This window comes from Anomaloglossus baeobatrachus, chromosome 1 (assembly GCF_048569485.1).
Source record: "Anomaloglossus baeobatrachus isolate aAnoBae1 chromosome 1, aAnoBae1.hap1, whole genome shotgun sequence".
NCBI classification, from domain to species: Eukaryota; Metazoa; Chordata; class Amphibia; order Anura; family Aromobatidae; genus Anomaloglossus; species Anomaloglossus baeobatrachus.
This window is the reverse complement of record NC_134353.1, coordinates 853,446,811-853,471,519: the sequence shown is the minus strand read 5'-3', so window position 1 is coordinate 853,471,519 and position 24,709 is coordinate 853,446,811. Positions and strand designations below refer to the sequence as shown.

The following is a 24,709-nucleotide window of genomic DNA, read 5'->3' as shown; positions in this document are numbered from 1 at the left end:
AGCCTCTCTCCTCCCAGCCTCAGCCTCTCTCCTTCCAGCCTCCCCCAGCATCAGCCTCTCTCCTTCCAGCTTCCCTCAGCATCAGCCTCCCCTTCCCAGCCTTCCCCAGGATCAGCCTCTCTCCTCCCAGCCTCCTTCCTCCCAGCCTCCCTCAGCATCAGCCTTCTGCTCCCAGTCTCCCCCAGCATCAGCCTCCCCATGCATCAGCCTCCACCAGAATCAGCCTCTCTCCTTCCAGCCTCCCCCAGCATCAGCCTCCCCTTCCCAGCCTTCCCCAGGATCAGCCTCTCTCCTCCCAGCCTCCTTCCTCCCAGCCTCCCTCTCCCAGCCTCCCTCAGCATCAGCCTTCCGCTCCCAGTCTCCCCCAGCATCAGCCTCCCCAAGCATCAGCCTCCACCAGCATCAGCCTCTCTCCTTCCAGCCTCCCCCAGCATCAGCCTCTCTCCTTCCAGCCTCCCTCAGCATCAGCCTCCCGTTCCCAGTCTTCCCCAGGATCAGCCTCTCTCCTCCCAGCCTCCTTCCTCCCAGCCTCCCTCAGCATCAGCCTTCCCCTCCCAGTCTCCCCCAGCATCAGCCTCCCCAAGCATCAGCCTCCACCAGCATTAGCCTCTCTCCTTCCAGCCTCCCCCAGCATCAGCCTCCCCATGCATCAGCCTCTCTCCTTCCAGCCTCTCTCCTTCCAGCCTCCCCCAGCATCAGCCTCCCCTTCCCAGCCTTCCCCAGGATCAGCCTCTCTCCTCCCAGCCTCCTTCCTCCCAGCCTCCCTCTCCCAGCCTCCCTCAGCATCAGCCTTCCGCTCCCAGCCTCCCCAAGCATCAGCCTCCACCAGCATCAGCCTCCCTCGTCCCAGCCTCCCCCTCCCAGCCTCCCCCACCATCAGCCTCTCTCCTCCCAGCCTTCCCCATGATCAGCCTCTCTGCTCCCAGCCTCCTCCAGCACGCCGTGCTCCTCTGCCGACACTCACACACCCGATCGCATCCACTCACACACACCCGATCGCATCCACTCACACACACCCGATCGCATCCACTCACACACACCCGATCGCATACACTCACACACACCCGATCGCATCCACTCACACACACCCGATCGCATACACTCACACACACCCGATCGCATCCACTCACACACACCCGATCGCATACACTCACACACACCCGATCGCATACACTCACACACACCCGATCGCATCCACTCACACACACCCGATCGCATACACTCACACACACCCGATCGCATACACTCACACACACAGACACTGACGATATCGCACATACGCGCTTATACTCACAACATCCGGGGATATCACATGCTTCTGGCCATGTGATCCTCCGGCAGGTCCTGGAAGATCACAACAGCACAGTATCGAGGCCGAGAAGCAAGCGATATCCCAGGATGTTGTGAGTATGTGGATGCGATGTGATGTGTGTGTGTGTGAGTGAGTGTGATCTGATTTGTGTGTGCTGTTATGTGTGTGTGCTGTTATGTGTCTGTATTTTCCGGCGCTGCAGGACCTTGATGTGTGGATGCGATGTGATGTGTGTGTGAGGTGTGTGTGAGAGTGAGTGTGAGCCGCTGTACACTGTTAACTATGATACACATCGGGTAACTAAGGGACCTTAGTTACCCGATGTGTATAATGGTTACCAGCTTTCACGGCCTCCGTGAAGATCCCAGCATCGCAAGGTTATGTCTGGCGCTGCTGGGATCGTGACGGAGCCGGTGTAGAAGCAAGCGATATCCCAGGATGTTGTGAGTGTGTGGATGTGATGTGTGAGGTGTGTGTGAGAGTGAGTGTGATCTGATGTGTGTGTGTACTCACCTGGGAATCGGGGCTCCGTGTCAGTTGGCCCAGAGCGAGCGTGCATTGCGTGAGGGGGGCGGGGCCTGCAGAGAGCCGGGGCGAGAGGCCAATCCGTGTGGGGGGGCGGGGCCATGGCGAGCCCAGCGGCCAATCAGCTTTGTGTCACCGTAAGGACACAATTTCGGAGCATGACAGACAGACAGATAGACAGACAGACAGACAGACAGAATAAGGCAATTATATATATAGATGTGCACCTGCTAATAGTGGAAACACTCCAGACTAAACTGACAACAGAGGAGTCTCTCCATTCCATACCTTACACTCTGGTATCGTACACTTAGTGGGAACAACTACCCTCTCCCAATCACCTCTACAGGGGCCGCACTGAGGCCTACATTTCCCCTGAGGTGGGGGTAGCACACCATCTATTTTCCCAGATATCCTGGTAGATACTTCTGGTGGACAGGGTGACAGTTTTTTAATAAGAACCACCCCTGTCTGCCAGTCAATCACCGGGTTATGCCTTTTCAACCAGGGAAGTCCCAGCACGATGGGGGTGGGCAGACCTTCCAAAACATAGTAGAACAGACGTTCACTATGCATTGAGCCTACTCGCAGGTTAATTGGCACGGTATGGGTGAACTCTCCCTGGCTGATCGGAGATGAATCAATAGCCTGAATGGGAATGGATCTTGTCAGTATGTGGCGCCCCTGACCTGGTCAGGCACCACTGAGTACTGCACTCAGGCTGAGTGAGTTCCAAACAGGTAATCCCAGAGTCTGACTAGGGTGTAGACACACAGACATGAAGTAACCAGGAACACACACGCAACTTAGAGGGGACCCCTGAGCAGTCCCAGGGAGGGGGTGTGGCCCTCGCATCCCAGCTAGTGGTGGGTAGTGGGACTGGAGACTAGGAGTGTGCAGTGGCAGCCAGAGGAGAAGGAGTGGAGGAGCCGCGTCTGGAGGGTAGAGCAGAGGAGCAGGACCCTGACAGATCCTGCACCTGTAGTGGCTGCTGGCGGGGGAGAGAGGCTACCCAGTGGTGCCGCCTGAAATCCACCTAGGGTAGAAGCAAAAGGTGGCTGAGTAAGGGTACTACCAGTAGACCCAGCCCGCACGGGGAAACAGGTCCCTAGAGCAGGAACCCATTTACTCGGCCTGCTAAACCTGCTAGTGTGGGTACTGTATGTGCCTCACCAACCTACACAGAGTCCGCATCATCAACAGTAACGAGGGGGCCCATAAGGAGTATCGAGCCTGGAGCCATCTTATCCTTGGTCCACGCTGTCAGCAAACGGGCCAGAAAGGGGAGAACGGCAGTTGCGACTTCCCTGGGTGATTCCAGTAATACTACAAGTAGGAGTCACCTCAAAACAAGAAGGGCTAGGAAGGCGAGTCAGCAGTACCCCTATATCAGCCGAAGGGATACTTGGTTCCACCTGGTTCATCATAGCATCGCCCGGGTTGACTCACAGCTACCATCTGAAAGTGAGTAAAAACCCTGAAAGATATTGCTGCTTGTGTGTGAGTTCTTCTGCGACCTGTGGTACTACACACTTACACTGGGCCCTGGGGCCATCCTCACTCTCGGTAGGCTTCAAGATCCGACTGCATTTACCATCAGCTCCAGGCGCTCCCTAAACTGCAGTGGTGGTACCCCTTGACCGCAAATACCGAGAATGGCGTCACGATTCCCATAGAAGTTAACCTGACCTACCTGTGGCCAGAAGATCACCAGCACGTGGAGTCCCTGAAGACCCTGAGGCGACCTTAAGGTAATGCGGGGCTCCACAAGTACACTACGCGTCGGACCTAGAGTCTGAGCAAAACAAAAATCCACCAAATTGGCACCGACTCTGCTGTCGACCAGCACAGAGATTGTCTCAGTTTTTCCTCCAAAAGCCACCTCTGCTGTGATGGTGAACTGGGACGTGTAGATAGAGGAGATGTACACAGCTTGGTTGTTTCCCTCCACCCGACCAAGAGGACGCAAAATTTTTGCCAAATGGGGTTGGCTTAGGTTTTATTAGACACACCCTGATGTATTGCTCCTTATCCCCACAGTAGAAGCAGGACCCAGACCCACGACGAACCGCAAGCGACTCTGTCTGAGTAGAGGTTCCCCTAACTGTGTAGGTTCGTCGGCTTGTGTACTGTCCCGCGACAGCCGACGGGCTGCTCGGATCCGGATCCACAGTGGCTCGAGGGGTCTCCGGACCCGAGGCGGGGTCGCGCGACCTCTCGAAAATAATAATAATAAAAAAAAAAGGGGGAAAAGAGAGGGTGACGTCACCCACGGGTTGTGGTAAAATGGGATACCACCACTGTGTTTAGGAGAGAGGGAGAACGCCCGGGAGCGATGGAATGGCAGCTAATGATGTTAACCCCTCCGTGAGCAGGGGAAGGTGTCCCGGGGCTCGGTGATGGCAGGCTGGGGACCCGTTGGAAACATAAGGGCACAATGTACTCACACAGTCCAGAGATGCTGACACTGACACCAGGTAAACCAAGTCTTGAACGCCCTGCAGCCTTCGTTCGACCACGCTGGGTCTGTGCCCTTTTGGCTTTGCTGGTTAGTCGGAAGCCTTGTCCCTTGGCACTGTGTTTACACTTGGTGGATCCCTTTCGTCTAAAATTACTCGGGCCCGCTCACCTGCGTGGCTAACAGAGTGAGCTTGCTCTCAGGGTTCACGCTTGGGATTTTCTGGACGGGTTTGGGAAGTCCTATCCCTCTCGTTGCGCTAGTACCCCGATTTTGTAGCGTGTGGAGAGCGGTTCAGGAAGATTACGTCCTCGTCGGGTGAATTACTGGGCTGCATAAAGCTACTTCCCAGCCTAGGGACCGTGTACCCCGTCGTGCCCTGGACCCTGCCCTATTGTAGTACAAGGCCGCCGATCTGCCCTCCATGGCAGTACCGTGCCCCCTGGTACTTCCCCCTGCGACCGGGGTTCCAGCTCTTCCAGGCCAGGCCAATGCCTGGCACCGGAGACGGGTTCAGGAGCCCAGCTCCGCAGAGTGACCTTTCCTGTCACTGCTCACTGACACTCTCTGACTACAACTGACACTTCTGGCCCTCCTTCTACCATCCCTCCATCTGGGCGGCCCTATTCCCCTCAGGCTGCTCAATGGGTGTTTGGTGGGTGTGGTGCAGAGTGTTCCTCAGGATTTGTTTATACCTGTTCTTAGCAACACCAAAGGGACAGGACCCGTAACCAAGGAGGAGCGGGCACGATGCAGAAGGCCAGATTGCATGGCACTCTTGTGACCTGATAGGCCAGGGCGTCACATTCCCCCTTGGTTAAACGTAGCTCGTCCGCGATCTACTGGACGCCAAGCATTTATTAAACTTGTAAGAAAAAAGGTTAACATTAACAACATTTATTAACAGGTTCATCCCACATTAGGGAGGCACTTATACGCCACCGGTTGTGATGGCAGCGGGGACTCAACCTACCCCGTTGCGGTCCCTTCCTGCGACAGTCCAGTCCCAACGTCCCAGATCCCAATAACCTCCCACCCAAATAACCTGTTTCCCCTGGAAACCTAAGGTGGGTCCTTGACCGGGTTAAGGTCCCGGGATGTGCCAGATGACTCTTTTGGCACAGGAGGTGCAATTATGTACAAGATACAAGTTTGTGTTGGTCACGCCAGTCCTGTGACCGTGGTCCATATTTACTTAACTATTTAAAACAACAAAGTCCTTGAAAAATTGGCAAAGTCCATGTACCAGTGTACACTTGTAGCAAATCTAGAGGAAACTCAGGTTACTTTCCCGTTTAATTTAAAACCGTTTTATTAAGGCATTCATTTTCTAGCAGTTTCTATATGAAAAATAACAAACTGTGAAAAACAACAAATGAAAGCACCGATACCTAACAATTCTATGGCATCGTTAACTTTTACAGTATTAACATTTTTGCTTTAATATTCTTCTCTATACCTCTGTGGAGGTTGACCAAAGTTAGCACGAGTGGACCTTCTTAACTCTGGACTCTCATTCCCTTCTGATGACATGGCTACGCTCCCTGCAGCTTCTTTGCCCTCTGTACTGGGTGTTGCAGGTAAGACCCTACATGTGCGTGGCAAGGTAATAGGTGCTACTCTAGGTGCTGCAGTGGGTGAAGTGTCAGTATGCCCTTCCTGTTCTGTTTCTTCCATGGGTTGTGGGAATGTTAACACTGGGACTATTACTGCTCCATTCTGCATAGGCCAATCTTTCGGAAAGTCACCTAGGATAGTGCGGATCACCTTCTTTCTTTCCACCACTGGAGGCTGGGGTCTAGGCTCTTCCGTCACCCTGAGTGGTTCTGGGCACTTCTTTAGATGGTCCTGGGATACCGTAGCCGTGGTTCTTCCATGGTCCTTGCTGATCAAACAGGTCTTGTGGTTATCAAAGTTGGACGGCTGTATCACGTACGGCTCCTTTTCCCACTGATCATCCAACTTGTGCTGTCTCCTTTTTCTTTTCAACACCACTTCTCCGGTAGCGAAGGGGGCTGCTTTAGCTTGTTTGTTAAAGTTCCTCTCTTGCCGCTCCCGGGTTTGATTCAAGCTTTCCTCGACACACTTCTAAATCTGCTTCTACTGAGCTTGGCGACGTGAATCCCAAAATTCTCCAGATGCATAGGTTTCAGGTAATTCAACCCCCATCTCCAAGTCCACTGGGAGTCTTCCAGGCCAAGCCTTCATCAGGTACGCTGGGGTGCATTTGGTGGATCCCACCGGGATATGGTTATACATGTCTACCAAATCTGGTAATTTCTCAGGCCACAAGTTCCGCTCCTCCAAGGGAAGGGTCTTCAACAAGTTAATCACCAGGTGGTTCATCTTCTCACACATCCCATTCGTCTGTGCATAGTAAGTGGTAGTGCGTATCTTCTTGCACCCATACAGACTGCAGAACTCTTGGAAGATCTCAACTTCGAAAGCGGGGCCTTGATCCGTCAAGACTCGGTCGGGATACCCATGCAGCCTACAGAAATGGGCCTGGAACGCCTTCACCGCCATGCTGGCTGTCAAGTCCTTGACAGGTACTAACACCAGGAACAGTGAGTAGTGATCGACCATGGTGAGTGCATACGTGTAATGTGTATCCACTGCGACTGGTGGTTAACTTAACATGGTCCAGAGCCACAATCTCCAGAGGCTGCTGGGTGATGGCTGGAGTGGTACTCACTGACTGGTGCCATCTTATCTCCTCAAGGCACAGGGACCACAATTCCTACACCAGGCCTCGATGGAGTCCCTCATTCCAATCCAGTAGAAGCGACTTCTTAGCAACATTTCCAGCTTCTTACACCCAAAGTGCCTGGTCTCATCGTGGTAGGCCTCCAGCACCACTGGGACGTGCGACTTGGGGACCCCAAACTGGTAGATCCTCTCATGGGTCTTGGGGTTGATTAGATTCCTACACAACTTGCCTTGGTATAAGTACAGCTGACTCCGGTCTTGCCACAGTTTTCTGGCCTCTTCCGGGGCATCTGGTCGCAAATGGGCATCGTCCCTGGATAACAGCAACTTGACTAGCTTGACTGCGGGATCCCGGTTCTGAGCTTCTTGCCAGCCATGGTGAGGCAATGGGTCACAAGTTATCTCTTGCTGGTGAATGCTTGCTCGAGGCCGCTCTCCTGAAGGGGGTTGATGGAATGCTGGTAGCTCAAACTCTTCCAGGTGGTCTTCGTCCCCTTCTTCATCCAGCAAATGGGGCATTCTGGACAATGCGTCCGCATTGGTGTTCTTGCAGCCAGCTTTATATCTGATAGTAAAGTTGTAATTAGCCAGCCGTATAACCCATCTTTGTTCCAAGGCGCCCAACTTCGCCGTATCCAGGTGAGTCAGTGGATTATTGTCCGTGTACACAGTGAACTTAGCAGCGGCAAGGTAGTGCTTGAACCTCTCTGTCATAGCCCATATGAGCGCCAGGAACTCCAGCTTGAAGGAGCTATAATTCTCCGGATTCCTCTCTATATGCCTCAGCTTCCGGCTGGCATAGGCGATCACTTTTTCCTTACCCTTCTGTACCTGGGACAGGACGGCTCCCAGTCCCACATTACCGGCATCTGTGCACAGCACGAACGGGAGGCCATAATCCGGGTAGGCCAGGATTTCGTCCCCAGTCAGGACAGACTTCATCTGTTCAAAAGATTTTTCTTGTTCCGGACCCCTTTGGAATGGAGGCCCTGAGGGTCTTCCGTGTGTGGTTTGACCCACCAGGAGGTCTTGCAAGGGTTCCCGCCATCTGGGTATACCCCTTGACGAACATTCGGTAGTACCCCATAAGGCCCAGGAACTGCCGCACTTCTTTGATGGTGGTAGGCCGCGGCCAGCTCTGGATAGCTGTGATTTTATCGTGATCGGGTGCCACACCTTCAGCACTCACCACGTGCCCCAGGTATTGTACCTTCGGTTTGAGAAGATGGTACTTGAACGGCTCGAGCTTCATCCCGTATTTGGACAGAGCATCAAATACCTCCGCCAGATGTTCCAGGTGGGCCTCGTATGTCTTGGAGTAGACAATGACGTCGTCCAGATACAGCAAGACGGTCTCAAAGTTACAGTGGCCCAAACAGCACTCAATCAACCTCAGGAACGTCCCGGGCACATTGCACAACCTAACTGGCATGCTGTTAAACGCACACAGACCCACTGGAGTTGCAAATGCGGTCTTCTCCTGGTCCTCTTCAGCGACTGCCACCTGCCAGTACCCGCTGGTAAGATCAAGAGTGTAAAAATAAGTAGCAGATTTTAAGATGGCTAACGATTCCTCAATTCGGGTAGAGGGTAAGCATCCTTGTGGGTGATTGTTAATCTGGCGGTAGTCCACACATCCGCATGGTCCCATCCTTCTTCCTTACAAGGACCAATGGAGCGGCCCAGGGACTGCAGCTATCCCGGATCACTCCTGCTTCCTTCATACTTCTGAGCATGTCTTTAGCATATTGGTAGTGGGCAGGTGGTATGGGTCTATACCTTTCCTTAATGGGTGGGTGAGTGCCTGTGGGTATGTGATGTTGTACCCGTTTAATCCGCCCAAAATCCAATGGGTATTTGCTAAAAACCTGCTCATACTTTTTGACAACCCTGTAGACTCCTTGTTTGTGATGTGCAGGTGTAGAGTCAGTGCCCACATGTAGTTCCTGACACCACTTCTCTTCTGGATTCTGAGGATTAGCCCTGGGGGTCTGGCGGGGCATGTCTGGAGAGCTGGTTGCATGGATGTCGTTTGAATTCACTGTAAACAGCTTGGCTATGGTGGCGTACCCGGGCAGTATAATCTCCTCCTCCCCACAGTTGAGTACTCGCACGGGCACCCTCCCCTTCTAGACATCGACTACCCCTCTGGCTGTACACACTGTAGGCCAAAGCTCTGAAGGCAGGGGCTCTACCACTGCCTGGTAATCTTGTCCCCGGGAGCCTACAGCTGCCCTGCACCAGATCAACATTTCACTTCTTGGTGGTACCACTAGAGGAGCTACATCCATTACCCGTACACCACCTATGTTACCTTCAGAGAGATTTACCTGTTGCCGCTGCAGGAGTGCTCGGATCTCACGTTGCAGGACTCTGCCGCCCTGCCCCTGCAGTCTCAGACAGCTGTTGAAGCAAAAACAACGCCTCACCCATGCAATTCTCTATCACATTTGTTCCTAAAATGATCTTCGGGTTCCAATCACTATGGTCATTTTGGACTACAATCAGGCCTTGCCGGGCTAACTCTACACGGCCCACTTTAATGGTCACCTCCTTGAACCCAATTTGAGTCACAGGTAACCCGTTGACAGCATAGATAGTCAAGTCATCGTCTGGAGGGGTCAAGTCATCATCCAGCCAGAACTTCTTATATAGTACATAAGGAATAGTGGTTACCTGGGAGCCGGTATCGAGGAGTGCAGAGGTTGGGATCCCATCCAGGGTGATAGAAACAATGGGACGTCCCCCTACATACCGCTCTCTCTAGTCTGCTAGGCCTTGGCAATTTATTCCTGGGGATTGGCCCCTGGCCCCAGGGGTTGCCCGTTTAAAAGGACAGCTTTTTGCGTAGTGGCCAGTCTTGCTGCACTTGTAACAGACAGGTGGGCCGTACCGGTCGCTGCTCCGTCCTTTATATGCTGAGGTCCGCTTCTGCATCCAGGGTACGTCCTCTGGACAGTTGGATCTCCCTTGACGAGGTGGTCATGGATTTTAACTGCATGGCCTCCAGGATCCGGGCGACATCTCTGGTCAGCTGCTGTACTTGGGTAGGCAACTCGCTGGTGACGGCCCCGGACGTTGTTGAAAGGGCTGGTTCGGGCAGGGTTAATGCAGGTGTCCTCATTTGTAACGGGGATGCATCCGCCTGCCGAGCTGGGAGTGGGGAGTCAGGAGTCTCTTTAGGTTGGAGGGCCTTAATTGCCCGTTCTTTCAAAGTAGCAAAGTCCAAAGCAGGGTGTTCTAGGGCCCACAGTCGTAGTTGCTTGCGGTCCTCCACTAACTTAAGGCCCTGCAGGAATTGCTCCCCTAGCATTCTATTTTCCTCCGGCTCTCCAATGTCATTGGTCAGTTTCAGGGTCCGCAGCGCTGCCTGTAGCTTTAAGGCATAGTCCCTAATGCTGTCTTGGGGCCGTTGCTTGCAGCTGTAAAACCTCATCCGTAACTCTGCTTCAGTGCGGGTATCAAACGCAGCTCCCAGTCTCTGAAAAATGGCGGTTACAGAGGTCCGATCTGCCTCAGTCCATGTCTCCACTTCTAGCTCAGCCGCGCCGGTCAGCTGCCCGAGCACTGCCGACGCCCGCTGCCGTCCATTTAAGGCATACATGTCAAGCACATTACAAATCTTCCTCTTAAATCCTTGCAGCGCATCTGGCCGACCATCATACTGGGGAAGCCAGGCAGCGCCCGGCACATAGGGCAGAGTTATGGGCATTATGGGCACAACGGCGTCAGGTGGCGGTGCCGGCGCTCTTGTGACCGGAGCGGCAGCCGCCTCATCAGCATTACCCTGGTCGGGTGGAGGCAGCGCCTCCACACTCCTGTCATCTGGGGCCGACATTTTCACGCGCCCCCTTGGTTTTCTCCCAGCACTCTTTCGCGCGATGTGGCCCTCTGGGAACTTAGGGTTCCTGCTTCAGGCTGAGGACTAAGGGCGGGGCTTCGACTTTGCACGCTTTCCGAGGAAGATAGCGTTTTTGGCGCGAAAACAGCGGAAAAATGGCAGACGTTGCGGGAAAAATAATTTGGACTCCCGGACTTCACTTTTCAAGGCGCACGTCACCCAGGATAGTGGGTCCTGCTCGCATCCTGTTCAAGACGCCAAATTTTTCAAGGGTGTACCTCCCCGCAACAGCCGACGGGCTGCTCGGATCCGGATCAGCAGTGGCTCGACGGGTCTCTGGACCCGAGGCAGGGTCGCGCGGCCTCTCGAAAATAAAAAGGGGGAAAGAGAGGGTGGATGGGATAGTGTTCGTGACGCCACCCACGGGTCGTGGTAAAATGGGATACCACCACTACTGTGTTTAGGAGAGAGGGAGAACGCCCGGGAGTGATGGAATGGCAGCTAATGATGTTAACCCCTCCGTGGGCAGGGGATGGTGTCCCGGGGCTCGGTGATGGATGGCTGGGGACCTGTTGGAAGCAAAGGGGCACAACGTACTCACACAGTCCAGAGATACTGACACCAGGTAAACCAAAGTCTTGAACGCCCTGCAGCCTTAGTTCGAACACACTGGCTCCGTGCCCTTTTGGCATTGCTGGTTGGTCTGAAGCCTAGTCCCTTGGCACTGTGTTTACACTTGGTGGATCCCTTTTGCTTAAAACTACTCGGGTCCCACTCACCTGCATGGCTAGCTGAGTGAGCTTGCTTTCAGGGTTCACACTTGGGATTTTCTGGATGGGTTTGAGAAGTCCTATCCCTCTTGTTGCGCTAGTACCCTGATTTTGGAGCTGGTGGAGAGCGGTTCATGAAGATTCCGTCCTCTTCGGGTGAATTACTGGGCTGCATAAAGCTACTTCCCAGCCTAGGGTCCGCGTACCCCGTCGTGCCCTGGCCCCTGCCCTGTTGTAGTACAAGTCCGCCGATCTGCCCTCCGTGGCAGTACCGTGCCCCCTGGTACTTCCTCCTGCGACTGGGGTTCCAGCTCCTTCCAGGCCAGGCCAAAGTCTGGCACCTGAGACGGGTACAGGAGCCCAGCTCCGCAGCGTGACCTTTCCTGTCACTGCTCACTGACACTCTCTGACTACAACTGACACTTCTGGCCCTCCTTCTACCATCCCTCCATCTGGGCGGCCCTATTCCCCTCAGGCTGCTCAATGGGTGTTTGGTGGGTGTGGTGCAGAGTGTTCCTCAGGATTTGTGTATACCTGTTCTTAGCAACACCAAAAGGGACAGAACCCGTAACCAATGAGGAGCGGGCACCATGCAGAAGGGCAGATTGCATGGCACCCTTGTGACGACCTGATAGGCCAGGGCATCACACTTGCAGCAGTGGGAGTTCCTCTTTGGGGAAAACGACAGGGGACAGGGTCCCGGAGGGTTTCTCCCTGAGGCGTCGATCCACTCTAGTGACAAGGGCCATGGCAGCCTCCAGCGACTCCGGGGTGGAGTACTGCATCAGAGACTCCCTAAGCCTACCTGACAACCCCTGGCAGAAATAACTCCTAAGTGCAGGGTCATTCCACTGGGTGTCAGTGGCCCACCTCCGGAACTCTGAGCAATACTCTTCCACTGGCCGCTCCCCCTGCTGGTGACTTGAGAGTTTTGATTCCACGAACATGATGCCATCAGGGTCGTTGTATACAAGGGCCAAAGTCGCAAAAAACTCATTCACCGACCGTAATGATGGAGAGTTGGTCAGTAGAGAAAAGGCCCAGGACTGGGGATCTCCCCGCAACAGAGAGACCACAATCCCCACTTGCTGGTCCTCACTCGCTGTAGAACGAGGGTGGAGCCTAAATTATAGTTTACAGGCTTCCCTGAAGGTGGTAAATTTATCCCTCCCTTCAGAAATCTTATCCGGGAGGGTTATATTAGCTTCTGGTTGCGCCAGGGCATGCGCAGACACCGAAAACTCAGAAATTTGTTGCAGCTGCTGCACAACCTCAGACCGCATTTACGAAAACTCCTGAGACAGGGTCTGCAATAACTCGTAGTTCGTGGTTATGGGTGCATTTTGCACCTGACAGTTCCAATTTAAATCAAAATTTACATTTTAAAAAAAAATTTGTAAATCCACCATTGGTTTGCAACACTGCCTGTCTCTTTCTGTGCATGCTCTCGATCAGATTCAAGCATGTCTTGACTCTTCTACACCTTCCTATTGTTGGTGCATACTGGTTGGCTCAATTGTTTATGTGTACAGCTCTTTCTTCAACTCCACCCACACATTTTTTTTATTGTGTTGAGATCTGGGCACTGTAGGGGCAAATTCAGCCCCTCTACTCCATTGTTATTGAACCATTTCTTCGCCAACCTTGACATATGCTTCGGGTCGTTGTCCTGCTGGAACACTATGTCGTCCTTTTATACCCATAGTACTTGAGTGTATGAAGTAACTCATCTTGTACATACAGCTCAACTCTGAGACTATCATCGATCCTGGCCAAGTTTCCAATGCCTTTGGCTGTAAAAGAACCCCATACCAGGCTTCCTCCTCCTGAGCTCGACAGTTCCTTCAATTTCTCGATCCGTTAGCCTCTTTTTCCCCTTTTAACTTCCAGAAATATTTTTACCAATCAGAGCCTAGTTTATTGATTTTCGTCTCATTGCTCCAAATCACCTGTTTCAAATCTTCTACTGTCCACTTTTCGCACTTGTTTGCAAATTCGAGCAGACGCATTTTATGATGATATTGAAGCTGAGTCTTTTGCACCTTTTTTCGGGCCACCATTCCAGACTTGTGTAATGTGCGTCACACAAATGTCTGATCTCACTATTACGAGCCATACGAGCCACCTACACTGCCGTGTTTTTCGCGCCAGAACTGATAGACCTTGTGATGAATTGACTTGTTACTTTCGTTATTTTACATGGATGTCCACCTCTTGGCTTTTCAATGGATGGACGGACTTCATCTTGTATTCTTCCAACTATCATGGCCTCACATGATGCAGTTTGGCAATTTTCTTAGCCGAAAGACTGCTACCGATGAGCTGTTCTTTTGTTCTTGGGAAATCTTCTTCATGGCTGCTCCTCTATTTGAACCAGTGACCTTTCACTTGAGAATGAACCTAATAACACACTGAATTATTAGGAAATGTGAGAACAAGTTGTACTTCATAGTATACAGGAAGAAAAATAAATTCAAACACCAGGAGCAAATCAGTAACAATACAGTGACATGACAAGAATCTGCATAACTAATCATATGCTAAATAGTAGCAAGTCAAATTCATGAATGAGATAGTCAAGATGAATGTCTATAAAATGAATGTAGTCTCACGCTCAAAAATGTAATGGATGGCGAGATATGGAGCCTGAAAGGCAAAAGCTTAAAACCTTATTACCCTTTTGTTTGTCACTGTACATATTTATGTTCTTGCCCTTATCCATTCCTATTTTCTGTTTGTGACACTTTTATCTCTTCATGACTTTTATTTCTATGTTCAATAAATATTTACATTTTATTGGGTGTTGTCATATTTGTAGGTTTGTTGTATAAGACACTGATTACATGATTTCAACCAGGTATGTTTGACTCTAAAATGTCTCTGGAATTATGGTTATTCACCCTACTTGATGCTTCTGTCAGACTACAGTACATAGAAAAAATCTGCTGACAGATTCCCTTTAACCCCTAACATTCCAGAGATCCTTTCTTTAGCCCATTAACGTCTTTACAGCAGTTAATTTCTAATTTTTCTCCCTCTAAGCTTCTAACAAGTTGCTATTATAAATCTTGTAAAATTACCAGCCACAGATTACCATCTACTGATACTTAAAGGGAATCTGTCGGCAGGTTTTTGCTATGTAATCTGAGACAACCATGATATAGTTGAAAAGAGTCTGATTCCAGCAATGTGTCATTTACTAGGCTGTGTTTTGCTGTTTCAACACTATCAGTGTTTTATTAGTAGGAGATTATCATTATAGGACAATTTGACTTGTGCAGGGAAGTCCAACCCTGACCCCAGCACTGATTAGCAGCTTTTTCTCTCTCTTATTATACAATGTGCACAGAAAGCTGAAAGAAAAAAGGAAACTGGAAAACTGTGAGCTGCTCAAAAGACAACTTCAGAATAGCCCTTTATTAAACCTGTCATAAAAGGTATTGTTTTCTCATACTTAGGATGCATCATGTTGTAATAACAAGAATTTTTTTCTGCATATTGGCAGGGATCCTTAAAGGGGTTTTCCGATGAACAACGTTCTTTTTAAGGCTGTGCGCATGCTGCGGATTTACCGCGGATGTTACCGCAGATTTGCTGCGGATTTGTTGCAGAAAATGCTTCTAACATATCTGCAGTTATTCCCCAGCAAAACCTATGAGTATAAAAAAATGCTGTGCACGCACTGCATTTGTTTATACCTGTGGATTTACCCACGGAATTTCCTTTACAGAATTAATGTGCATGTCACTTCATTTCTGCAGGGATAATGGTTAAAACCTGCAGGGACCAAACTGCAGAAAAAACGCGGCCAATCCGCACCAAAACTGCACCAAACCGCGGCTAAACCGCATGTAGATTTCGTTGCGGTTTTGGTGCGTTTTTTTACCGCAGGTGCGGGATTTTTTCAGAGGGTCTGTCTTTTCCTTAAGAAAAAGTCAATTTCTAGTGCGCACATAGCCTTAAGTTGATTTTAATCAATAGATCTTAATAATTTCCACAATTGGATATATTTTAAAAAAATGTTCCTGTGGTGAGATAATCTTATATATGTGCCCCTGCTATGTGCTGTGTAATGGCCGTGTTTGACCGTACATGGAACACGGTCTGATCATACTACAATAAAGTATACAGACATTCCAGCACAGGATTACAAATTATTCTGTGAGGTAAAATATTTTTTTAAAAACAGGCAGGGAAATGCTTTACCTCCCAAAAAGAATCCGATATAATCTCGTTGATGTGCTGTCTGTATACACTCTTTTGCTTCTCCCCTGCCCAGGAGATGTGCTTTGTTCCTGGAAGGTCAGACACAGCCAGTTCACAGTACACAGCAGGGACACATATATAAGATTATCTCAGCACAGGAACATTTTTTCAAAACACATCCAATTGTATAAATTATTATAATTCCAAGATCTATTGATTAAAATATACTTTGAAATTAACTTTGTTAAGGGGAAAACCCCTTTAAGGTTGGAGCCCTGCAATAAAACATTGAGGGCCAATTCTAAATATGCCGGAGAACCACCTTACTAGTCCAAGTAAGTTACGTAAAATACTCGTTAAAATGGGTGTGATAATCTTCTCCATCTTACCCTGTGCTAAATTCTATATTTGCCACCAGCTAAAGCCTCAATATGATGACACACAGCTAAGTTTTTACTCTTTACCTAGTCACCCAAGGATTATGTGCAGATTAAACCACAAGGACTTTTCATAGATATTGTACCCGGCAACTACCGTATTTCACAAAGGAGCCAGACACACCTAACAGAGCCAATATTTAAAGACTTTTACACTCAGCCCACCCAATTCTTACTAAAGAAATGTACTGAGTCGTGTTTACCAGAGGGGAGGCGGATATATATATAATCCACATACTTCATAGAATTATAGAATACAGCACTGCCTCTAGATCAGCAGGACCCATCCCTGGGAAGATGCTGTTATACATGCACATATAGTAGAAAATAACACTCTGTATGACTCCACATGAAGTCAAAGGCTGATCCTTAATACAGGCCATGTTCACACAGAGATTTTGGAGTTCTTCAAAAGTAATACATTTTTCAAGGGCAATGTATGAGAAGTTTTTGGAGGAATTTTTCTTTCTTAGGCCCCCTTAACATGTCTATGTTTCCGGTATGTGTGGCATCCATACATTTGACACTTTTTTCATGGATACCACATGTACACATTAAAACATATGGCCTAGCTCCAAATTATCCGGGATTCGGCGGGAACTTTTGAATGAAACCATTAATTTTACCATATAGTCTACTGTAAAATTGGGGGGGGGGATCCAAGTGCGGTGAAATTACAAAAAGTGCAATTCCACAATTGTTGATTGGGTTTCTTACATACCATGTATACATATGGTAAAACTGACTTAGCATTATGGTTATCCAGTCAGTATAGGTATCTAGATATTAAACATGTACTGTGAAGGAACCCTTACTTATTTTGTAAGTTTGCCCACTGACAAAGATATGAACAGTCAATAATTTTAAAGGTATTTTAATTTTAACAGTGAGAGAATATCAAAAATAAAATCCAGAAAATCACATTGCATAAATTATATAAAATTATTTGCATTTTGCAGAGAGAAATAAGTATTTGATTCCCTACCAACCATTAAGCGTTCTGGCTTCTACGGACCTTGCCCACAATCAGGACTCACTGCGTCTTGGACACAGCGGGTCCTGACCTGCGGGGCTGCGAGTCTCCTCCGTAGGAGAACGCAGGAGACCGCAACTGCTTGTACCCACAAGAAGGGTTCGAGCAGCTGTGACCTCTCGCTTGCGTTCTCCCTATGGAACATGCATGTCAATCCGCAGCAAACAATTGACATGCTGCGGTCTGGATAGACACACCGCATGTCAGTGTTTGCTGCAGAAAAAACAAGCACCGTGGGCATGGGATTTATAGAAATCCATCCAATTTGCTTGTACTGTACAATGCAGCGTTTTGGACGCAGTTAAAGCATGCTGCGTCCAAAATGGAGCAAACACTGATCGTGGGCACGCAGCCTTAGACGCTCCTAATCAACTTGTTACCTGCATTAAAGATACCTGTCTTCAATTGTCACCTGTATAAAAGACTCCTGTCCACAGACTCAATCAGTCAGAGTCTAACCTCTACAATATGGGCAACACCAAAGAGCTTTCTAAGGATGTCAGGGACAAGATCATAGTACATTAAGGATAAGGCTGCACATCAAAGTTAGATAATAGTATAATGCTATAAGCATACTGAAGAACATTGAAGCATACGATGAAAAATGCTACTTGCTAACTTGAAAGTGTGAATAATGAATTGCATACCCGCCATGAATATTCGGAAAAAGGAGATATTTAGCAATTGCATTGATCAATGTAACGGAGCCCCAAAACCTCGCCAAGGTATATTTCTATATTGGGGTCCCTAGCTCTATGACCCTAACTGTGTGTCATCTCATTGCAATTAAAAACTGCTGTGTGTAGAGAGGGGTAACCAAGGACTTTCTTATATAGGAGATGGAAAAAAAACATGGCCGAAAGGGGCGGAGCTGTGTTCACATTCAGAAATTTTTTTTAATTGCAATGAGATGACACACAGTTAGGGTCATAGAGCTAGGGACCTCAATATAGAGATATACCTTGATGAGGTTTTGGGGCTCAGTTACATTGATCAATGCGATTGCTAAATATCTCCTTTTTCCTAATATTCATGGCAGGTATGCATTTCATTATTCACACTTTCAAGTTAGCAAGTGGCATTTTTCATTGTATGCTTCAATGTTCTTCGGTATGCTTATAGCATTATACTATTATCTAACTTTGATGTGCAGCCTTATCCTTAGGTACTATGTATTTTTTTGGCTTGCACTCATAATATATATTAGTGCTCACTTCAGTTATCTTATTTAGTATTAGGGACAAGTTCATATACCTGCACAAGGCTGGAATGGGCTACAAAAACATAAGATGCTGGGTGAGAAGGAGACAACTGTTGGTGCAATAGTAAAAAAGTAGAAAAATTAGTGTCAATCGACATCGATCTGGAGCTCCATGCAAAATTTCCCCTCGTGGGGTATCTAGGATCATGAGGAAGGTGAGAAATCAGCCCAAAACTACACAGGGGGAACTTGTTAATGATCTCAATGCAGCTGGGACCACTGTAACCTACATCGTAATGGCATAAAATCCTGCAGTGCCCACAAAGTCCCACTGCTCAAGAAAGCACATGTGCAGGCCCGTCTGACGTTTGCCAATGAACACCTGGATGATTCTGAGAGTGATTGGGAGAAGGTGCTGTGGTCAGATGAGACAAAAATTGAGCACTTTGGCCTTAACTCATGTCGCCGTGTTTGGAGGAAGAGAAGTGCTGCCTATGACCTAAAGAACAACGTCCCTACTGTCAAACATGGAGGTGGAAACATTATGTTTTTGGGATGTTTTTTCCTGCTAGGGGCACAGGACTACTTCATCACATCAATGGGACAATGGATGGAGCCATGTACCGTAAAATTCTGAGTGACAATCTCCTTCTTCTAGTACATTAAAAATGAGTTGTGGCTGGGTCTTCCAGCACAACAATGACCTAAAACATACCGCCAAGGCAACAAAGGAGTGGCTCAAAAAGAAGCACATTAAGGTCATGGAGTGGCCTAGCAAGTCTCCAGACCTGAATCCCAGAGAAAGCTTATGGTGGGAGCGGAAGATCAGAGTTGCTAAGTAACAGCCTCAAAATCTTAAAGATTTAGAGATGATCTGCAAAGAGGAGTAGACCAAAATTCCTCCTGACATGTGAGCAAACCTCAGCATCAACTACAAAAAAAGCATCTGACTGTTGTGCTTGCTTACAAGGGTTTTGCCACCATGTGTTAAGTCTTGTTTGCCAGAGGGATCAAATACTTACTTCTCTCTGCAAAATGCCAATAAATTTATATAATTCATACAATGATTTTCTAGATTTTATTTTGGATATTCTCTCACTTTTAAAATTAACCTACCCTTAAAAATATAGACTTTTCATGTCTTTGTCAGTGGGCAAATTTACAAAATCAGCAAGAGATCAAATAATTATTCCCTTCATTGTATAGGTTTTTTCATTTTATCTAGTGAAAAAAAATTCTGAATTTTGTTAAAAAAATGTTGCTTTTGGTGCCATTTTTTGAGACCCGTTATGTTATGTTTATATTTTTCGACATCTGCGGCAAAGAGATGGGTTATTTTTTGTACCCTAAAGTGATGTTTTTTACGGATACCATATTTGAGTAGAAACCATTATTGTATTTTATTCAAATATTGTAAAAAACTAATTCTGGCATTTTGGGGTTTTTTGTTCTGCGTTTCACCGATCAATTCATTTATTTTATATTTTGATAGATCAGACATTTCTGAACACAGCAATACCAAATATGTATGTATATATTTTTTATTATTATTGTTTTATTTTCAGTGGGGAAAAGTGAGATAATTTGAACTTTTTTTGCAATTTTTTTCATAATTTTAAAAACTTTTCTTTCCACTTTTTATTGTATTTACTATTCTTAGCGGACTTGAAGCTGCAATCTTCCGACTGAAATTATGACTTCCAATGAAAGATGACTCACAGCCAGTGTTCACAGGAAATTCATGACAGGCACAGGGGTCATCAGCTGACGTCCCGCTGTCATGGTAACTGATTGGTGCCTCATGATCACGTCACAAGGCCGCAGATGGGAGCGATGAATGATGCGCTCCCCGCCTGCGCAATTTAAATCCCACTGTCAGAGACTGACAGCGAGATATAACTGGTTAACAGCCACACTCATCTCTACGATCCACCTTCGCCTGTTACAAGCACATGTCGTCTGATCAGATCAGCTGGCATGTGTAGGGAAAGATGCAGGCTCGCCATGCGATCCCACATCAAGGCAAGGTACACGATCTATATGTAAACATACGTCATAGGTTGTGAATGGGGTTAATCCGAAAAGTAGGCATTGTTTGTAGAAATATAGAAAGCTGTTACGAAGAGGATTAAACAAAAGAAAATTACTAAACTTGATGTCACTGCGATGGCTTCAGGGCTTAGAGGAGGGAGGTACTCCTTAGGAAAAACAGACTGAACCCAGAACAAGCTGTACCTTCCAAGGAGTGACAAAGAACCAAACCCAATTTCTGCATTTTATTAGATAAAAGTTTCACAATTTCTCTATGACATATGACTATGAATGAATGAGTGAATGAACAAAAAATAAATCCATAGGTCCCAACTAGAAATGAGCAGGACGCACAAATTACGTTGCGCCAGCCAAGGATAATCAAAAGCCGCTCTGGAGAAGCCAAAAAGTAAGATTTGCAGCCTCCTGTCCAGCCTGCCATATACCACTGACCTGGATTGTGGATCGGAGTCACGTGATTCAATACTCTCATCTCTAGTCTCAGCCAACATGGCTGAAGTGTGACAGTGCCAGATTTAGGTCTACGCCCTGCAGTCTCGGCTATCTGCTGAATGTCCCTCATTGCCACTACCCCTCTGACATCTCCTCCTGCCAGGCTAGAAAGAATGGCAGATGGGTGTGGCTGGAGATGTGGCTAGGGGCTTGGTCACAATTTGCCATGGCACGCGTTGCATAGTTTGTCCCTCTTTTTCTGTTTTTTCCAAAGTTGGAGGTATGCCTATGGTGATCTTCACATGTCTGTGTTTTCACACGGACCGTGTGTACATGTGACCCACATGGAGACATGTCCATTTTTTTCCAGTAGCATGGATGACAAGGGCCAATGCAAGTCTATGGATCCATGTAAACGTGTACAGCACATGGTTGGTATCCGTGTACAGTCCATGTGCTATATGTATTTAACATTGAAAAGTATAGGAGAAGCTTTGTAATTTCGTTTTATACATCCATACTGGAAAAATACGGATTATAGCGTTGAGCGAGTAGTTGACTATTCGCACTCGCTATGCTGTTAGTGAGTACTGTCCGTGACTCGCATATTCGTTACGTGTAGCGAGCGCAATTTAAGTCAATAGGAAACACTCGCTAAGTAACGAGTAACCCGAAAGCCGTACTATTCGTTACTCGCACGAAAAGTATGGCTTTCAGGTTAATTGCTACTTAGCAAGTAATTCCCATTAACTTACATTACGTCCGTTACTCGTAACGAATCTGCGAGTAGCGGACAGTACTCGCTAACAGCATAGAGAGTACGAATAGTCAACTACTCGCTCAACACTAATGGATGACACATGTTTTAAAAACATACACACAGATGGGCGATTAGAAATAAACACGGATGTCGAAACGGACAGATCCACATGTATATGTTTTTATATGGACGTGTGAAAGGGGCTTTAAAGTGGTTCATGAAGCGGTTTTGAAGCGTTCTGCAAGTTTTTCCTGTTTTTGTTTTTTCTTATCCTTTTGATTTAACAGTGCCTGGCTTGGAGTGAATTCCATAAGGATCTTCTTCATAGAAGTGGCAAGCACTTTTTCAAAACCTCTTTAGGAAAAAGAAAACCCAACTACTAAAATATCTACTCATATCAACAGCAATGTGGATTTCCCATAGAAATGGATAGGAAGAGTATCCCAAGTGTTTTTAACCCTTTAACACTGTAAATCCATGATCAATGATATGATATTTGCTGTCTGTGTCACACAATGATAGTGGCCAGAACAAAAGTTTGATCATTGCTGTTAACTGTTTATATGCTGCTGTCAATCTCTCTACATTTACGGCAGTTATAGCTCTCATTGACTGCAGACAAACAATTCTTTTATACCAATGAGTTACCATGATTGCCATCTTTATACTCTTGTGAAGCCCAACTATTGGCTGAGCTTCATGGAAACCTTTGATTTAAACCATTTACAGCAATAGTGTAATATTGTAGTATATAGAAGATGCAATTAAGGGATCATAGGTTCAAGTCAGCTAAGTCGACTACAAAATAGCGATAAAATAGATTTTTAAAATTATAAAAAGTATATACATTTTTCAATCACCCCTGCCTTTTTGCTTCTGATAAAAATAAACATATTTGATATGGCCAAACCTGTATAAGTCTGAACTATCATAATATAAAATTCATTAACTTGTATGAGAAATGTTGCTTTTTTATCACCACACCTCCCTAAAAAAAAATACAATAAAGAGTGAAGAAAACATTTTGTGTATCGAAAATTAGTATTTTCTGAATGCAGCAATACCAGATATGTGTATTTAATTGTTTTATTTTCACTGGGGCAAAAGAGGGGGTGATTTGAACTTTTTTTTTTTTTTTTACTTTTTCATATTTTTAAAAACTTTTTTCACATTTTTTCTATTGATTTTACTAGTCCGCAGAAATTACTGCAGTATCCAATCGCTTGTCCTAATTATAGCTATGCTGCAGCATTGCTCTGATCAGCAGAAATGCTGTTCTCCTGTGAGTGTTGGCGCTCTATCAGGTTTCACAGGAAGTGAGTCATGGCAGTATCAGGGGTCATCAACTGACCCCGTGCTAAAATGACAACACATTGGTGCCCAGTGATTGCGTCACTGGGCTGCCGATTGAGAACGGCACGATCCCCCAGTGTGTGACAGCTAAATCTAAGGGGTTAACAGGCAAGTGTTCATCGATCCACCCGCGCCTGTTAGCCATACATGTCTGGCGGTAACCAGAGAGAGGCGACCAAGGACGTACCAGTACGTCCTTGGTCATCAAGTTGTTAAGGAGGTATGCTAACTTTAATTACATTTTACAGCTATGATTATATATTTTTAATTACCATGTTAACTATATGGTAAAACTGTCCTCGCAAAATGCATACTCAGGTCAGTACGAGTACACAGATACCACATATGTATAGTTTTTTTGATTTGTGGTGAAAACAAATTCTGAGATTTGTAATAAAAAAAAAAATGTTGCTTTTGTCGCCATTTTCAAAGACCCGTAACAGTTTCATTTTATGGCTACTGGGCTATGTGAGGGCTTATTTTTTTGTGCCTTAAGCTGACATTTTTACTGATACCATTTCCAGACAGATATGATGTTTGGATCGCCTCTTATTGCATTGTATTGCAATGTTGAAGAGGACAAAAAAAAAAACAACATAATTCTGGCGTTTTGATTTTTTTCACATTACGCCATTTCCCGATCAGATTAATTTACTTTATATTTTAACAGATCAGACTTTTGCAAATGCAGCAATGACAAATATCTGTATTTTTTATGTTTTTTATTGTTTTAATAATGTTAACACTTTAGCTCCTGCTGTAGACCCTCAGGGCCCCAAGGGTCGGCCTGGGCATCCCTCTAACACCATCACTGATGGTGTCTATATAACATACAGTGCTAGGAAGTTTTTATTGCTTTTGACTCCTAAAATACAGTATAAAAATTAGAAAACTTACATTATCCTTAATATTTAAATCTTTCAGCTGCATCTCCTTCAGTAAATAATCCACTATGTCGTTCTTATCACTCTGGGCAGCAAAATGCAGAACATTCATTCCATCCTGCGGGACACAATCAAGTTTACATTTATTATTCTTGTCCTTTATTTTAGTATTTTATTACCATGACTATAATAGAGAAAGATTAGAGAGAAATACATAAAATTAATTCTGTCTTTAGCAAAATACAATAATATTTATTTTTTCTTATTTTTTAGAATTTTCATATTTCAATTTTTAAAATATTTTGAATACCATGTATCATTTCCTTTACATGTCACAAATATTTGTTACAAATTGTTGGTATATTACATACATGAAGTGCAGAATTATTAAGCAAGTTGTATTTTAGAGGATTTTTTTAATTATTGATCAACAACTATATTCTCAATCAACCCAAAAGACTCAAATGTCAAAGCTTAATATTTTTGGAAGTTGGAGTGGTTTTTTTTTTAGATTTGGCTATCTTAGGCCTGCGCCACACATCCGTGCCTCCGGCACGTGTTTGTCATTTTTTACACGTACCGGCGGCACGGAGACACTTTAACCAATGCTACCCTATTGTAGCAGGCACACACACGTAAAACCACACGGAACGTGTGTCCGTGTGCGTTTGTACGTGTGTGCGTTTTTGAAAGCGCTGACATGTCCGTTTTTTCACCGGCAGCACGGGTGTCACAC

General features: G+C 46.7%; 1 protein-coding gene across 1 annotated transcript in view; it reads right to left on the bottom strand.

Annotated features, from left to right (window-relative positions):
• ANKDD1B (ankyrin repeat and death domain containing 1B) overlaps positions 1-24,709 on the bottom strand; it is a 132,566-nt gene that overhangs the window by 91,003 nt on the left and 16,854 nt on the right. The window contains exon 5 of the mRNA XM_075342283.1: positions 23,987-24,091. Coding sequence (XP_075198398.1) covers positions 23,987-24,091 — 105 coding nt within the window. The remainder of the gene's footprint in view (positions 1-23,986; positions 24,092-24,709) is intronic.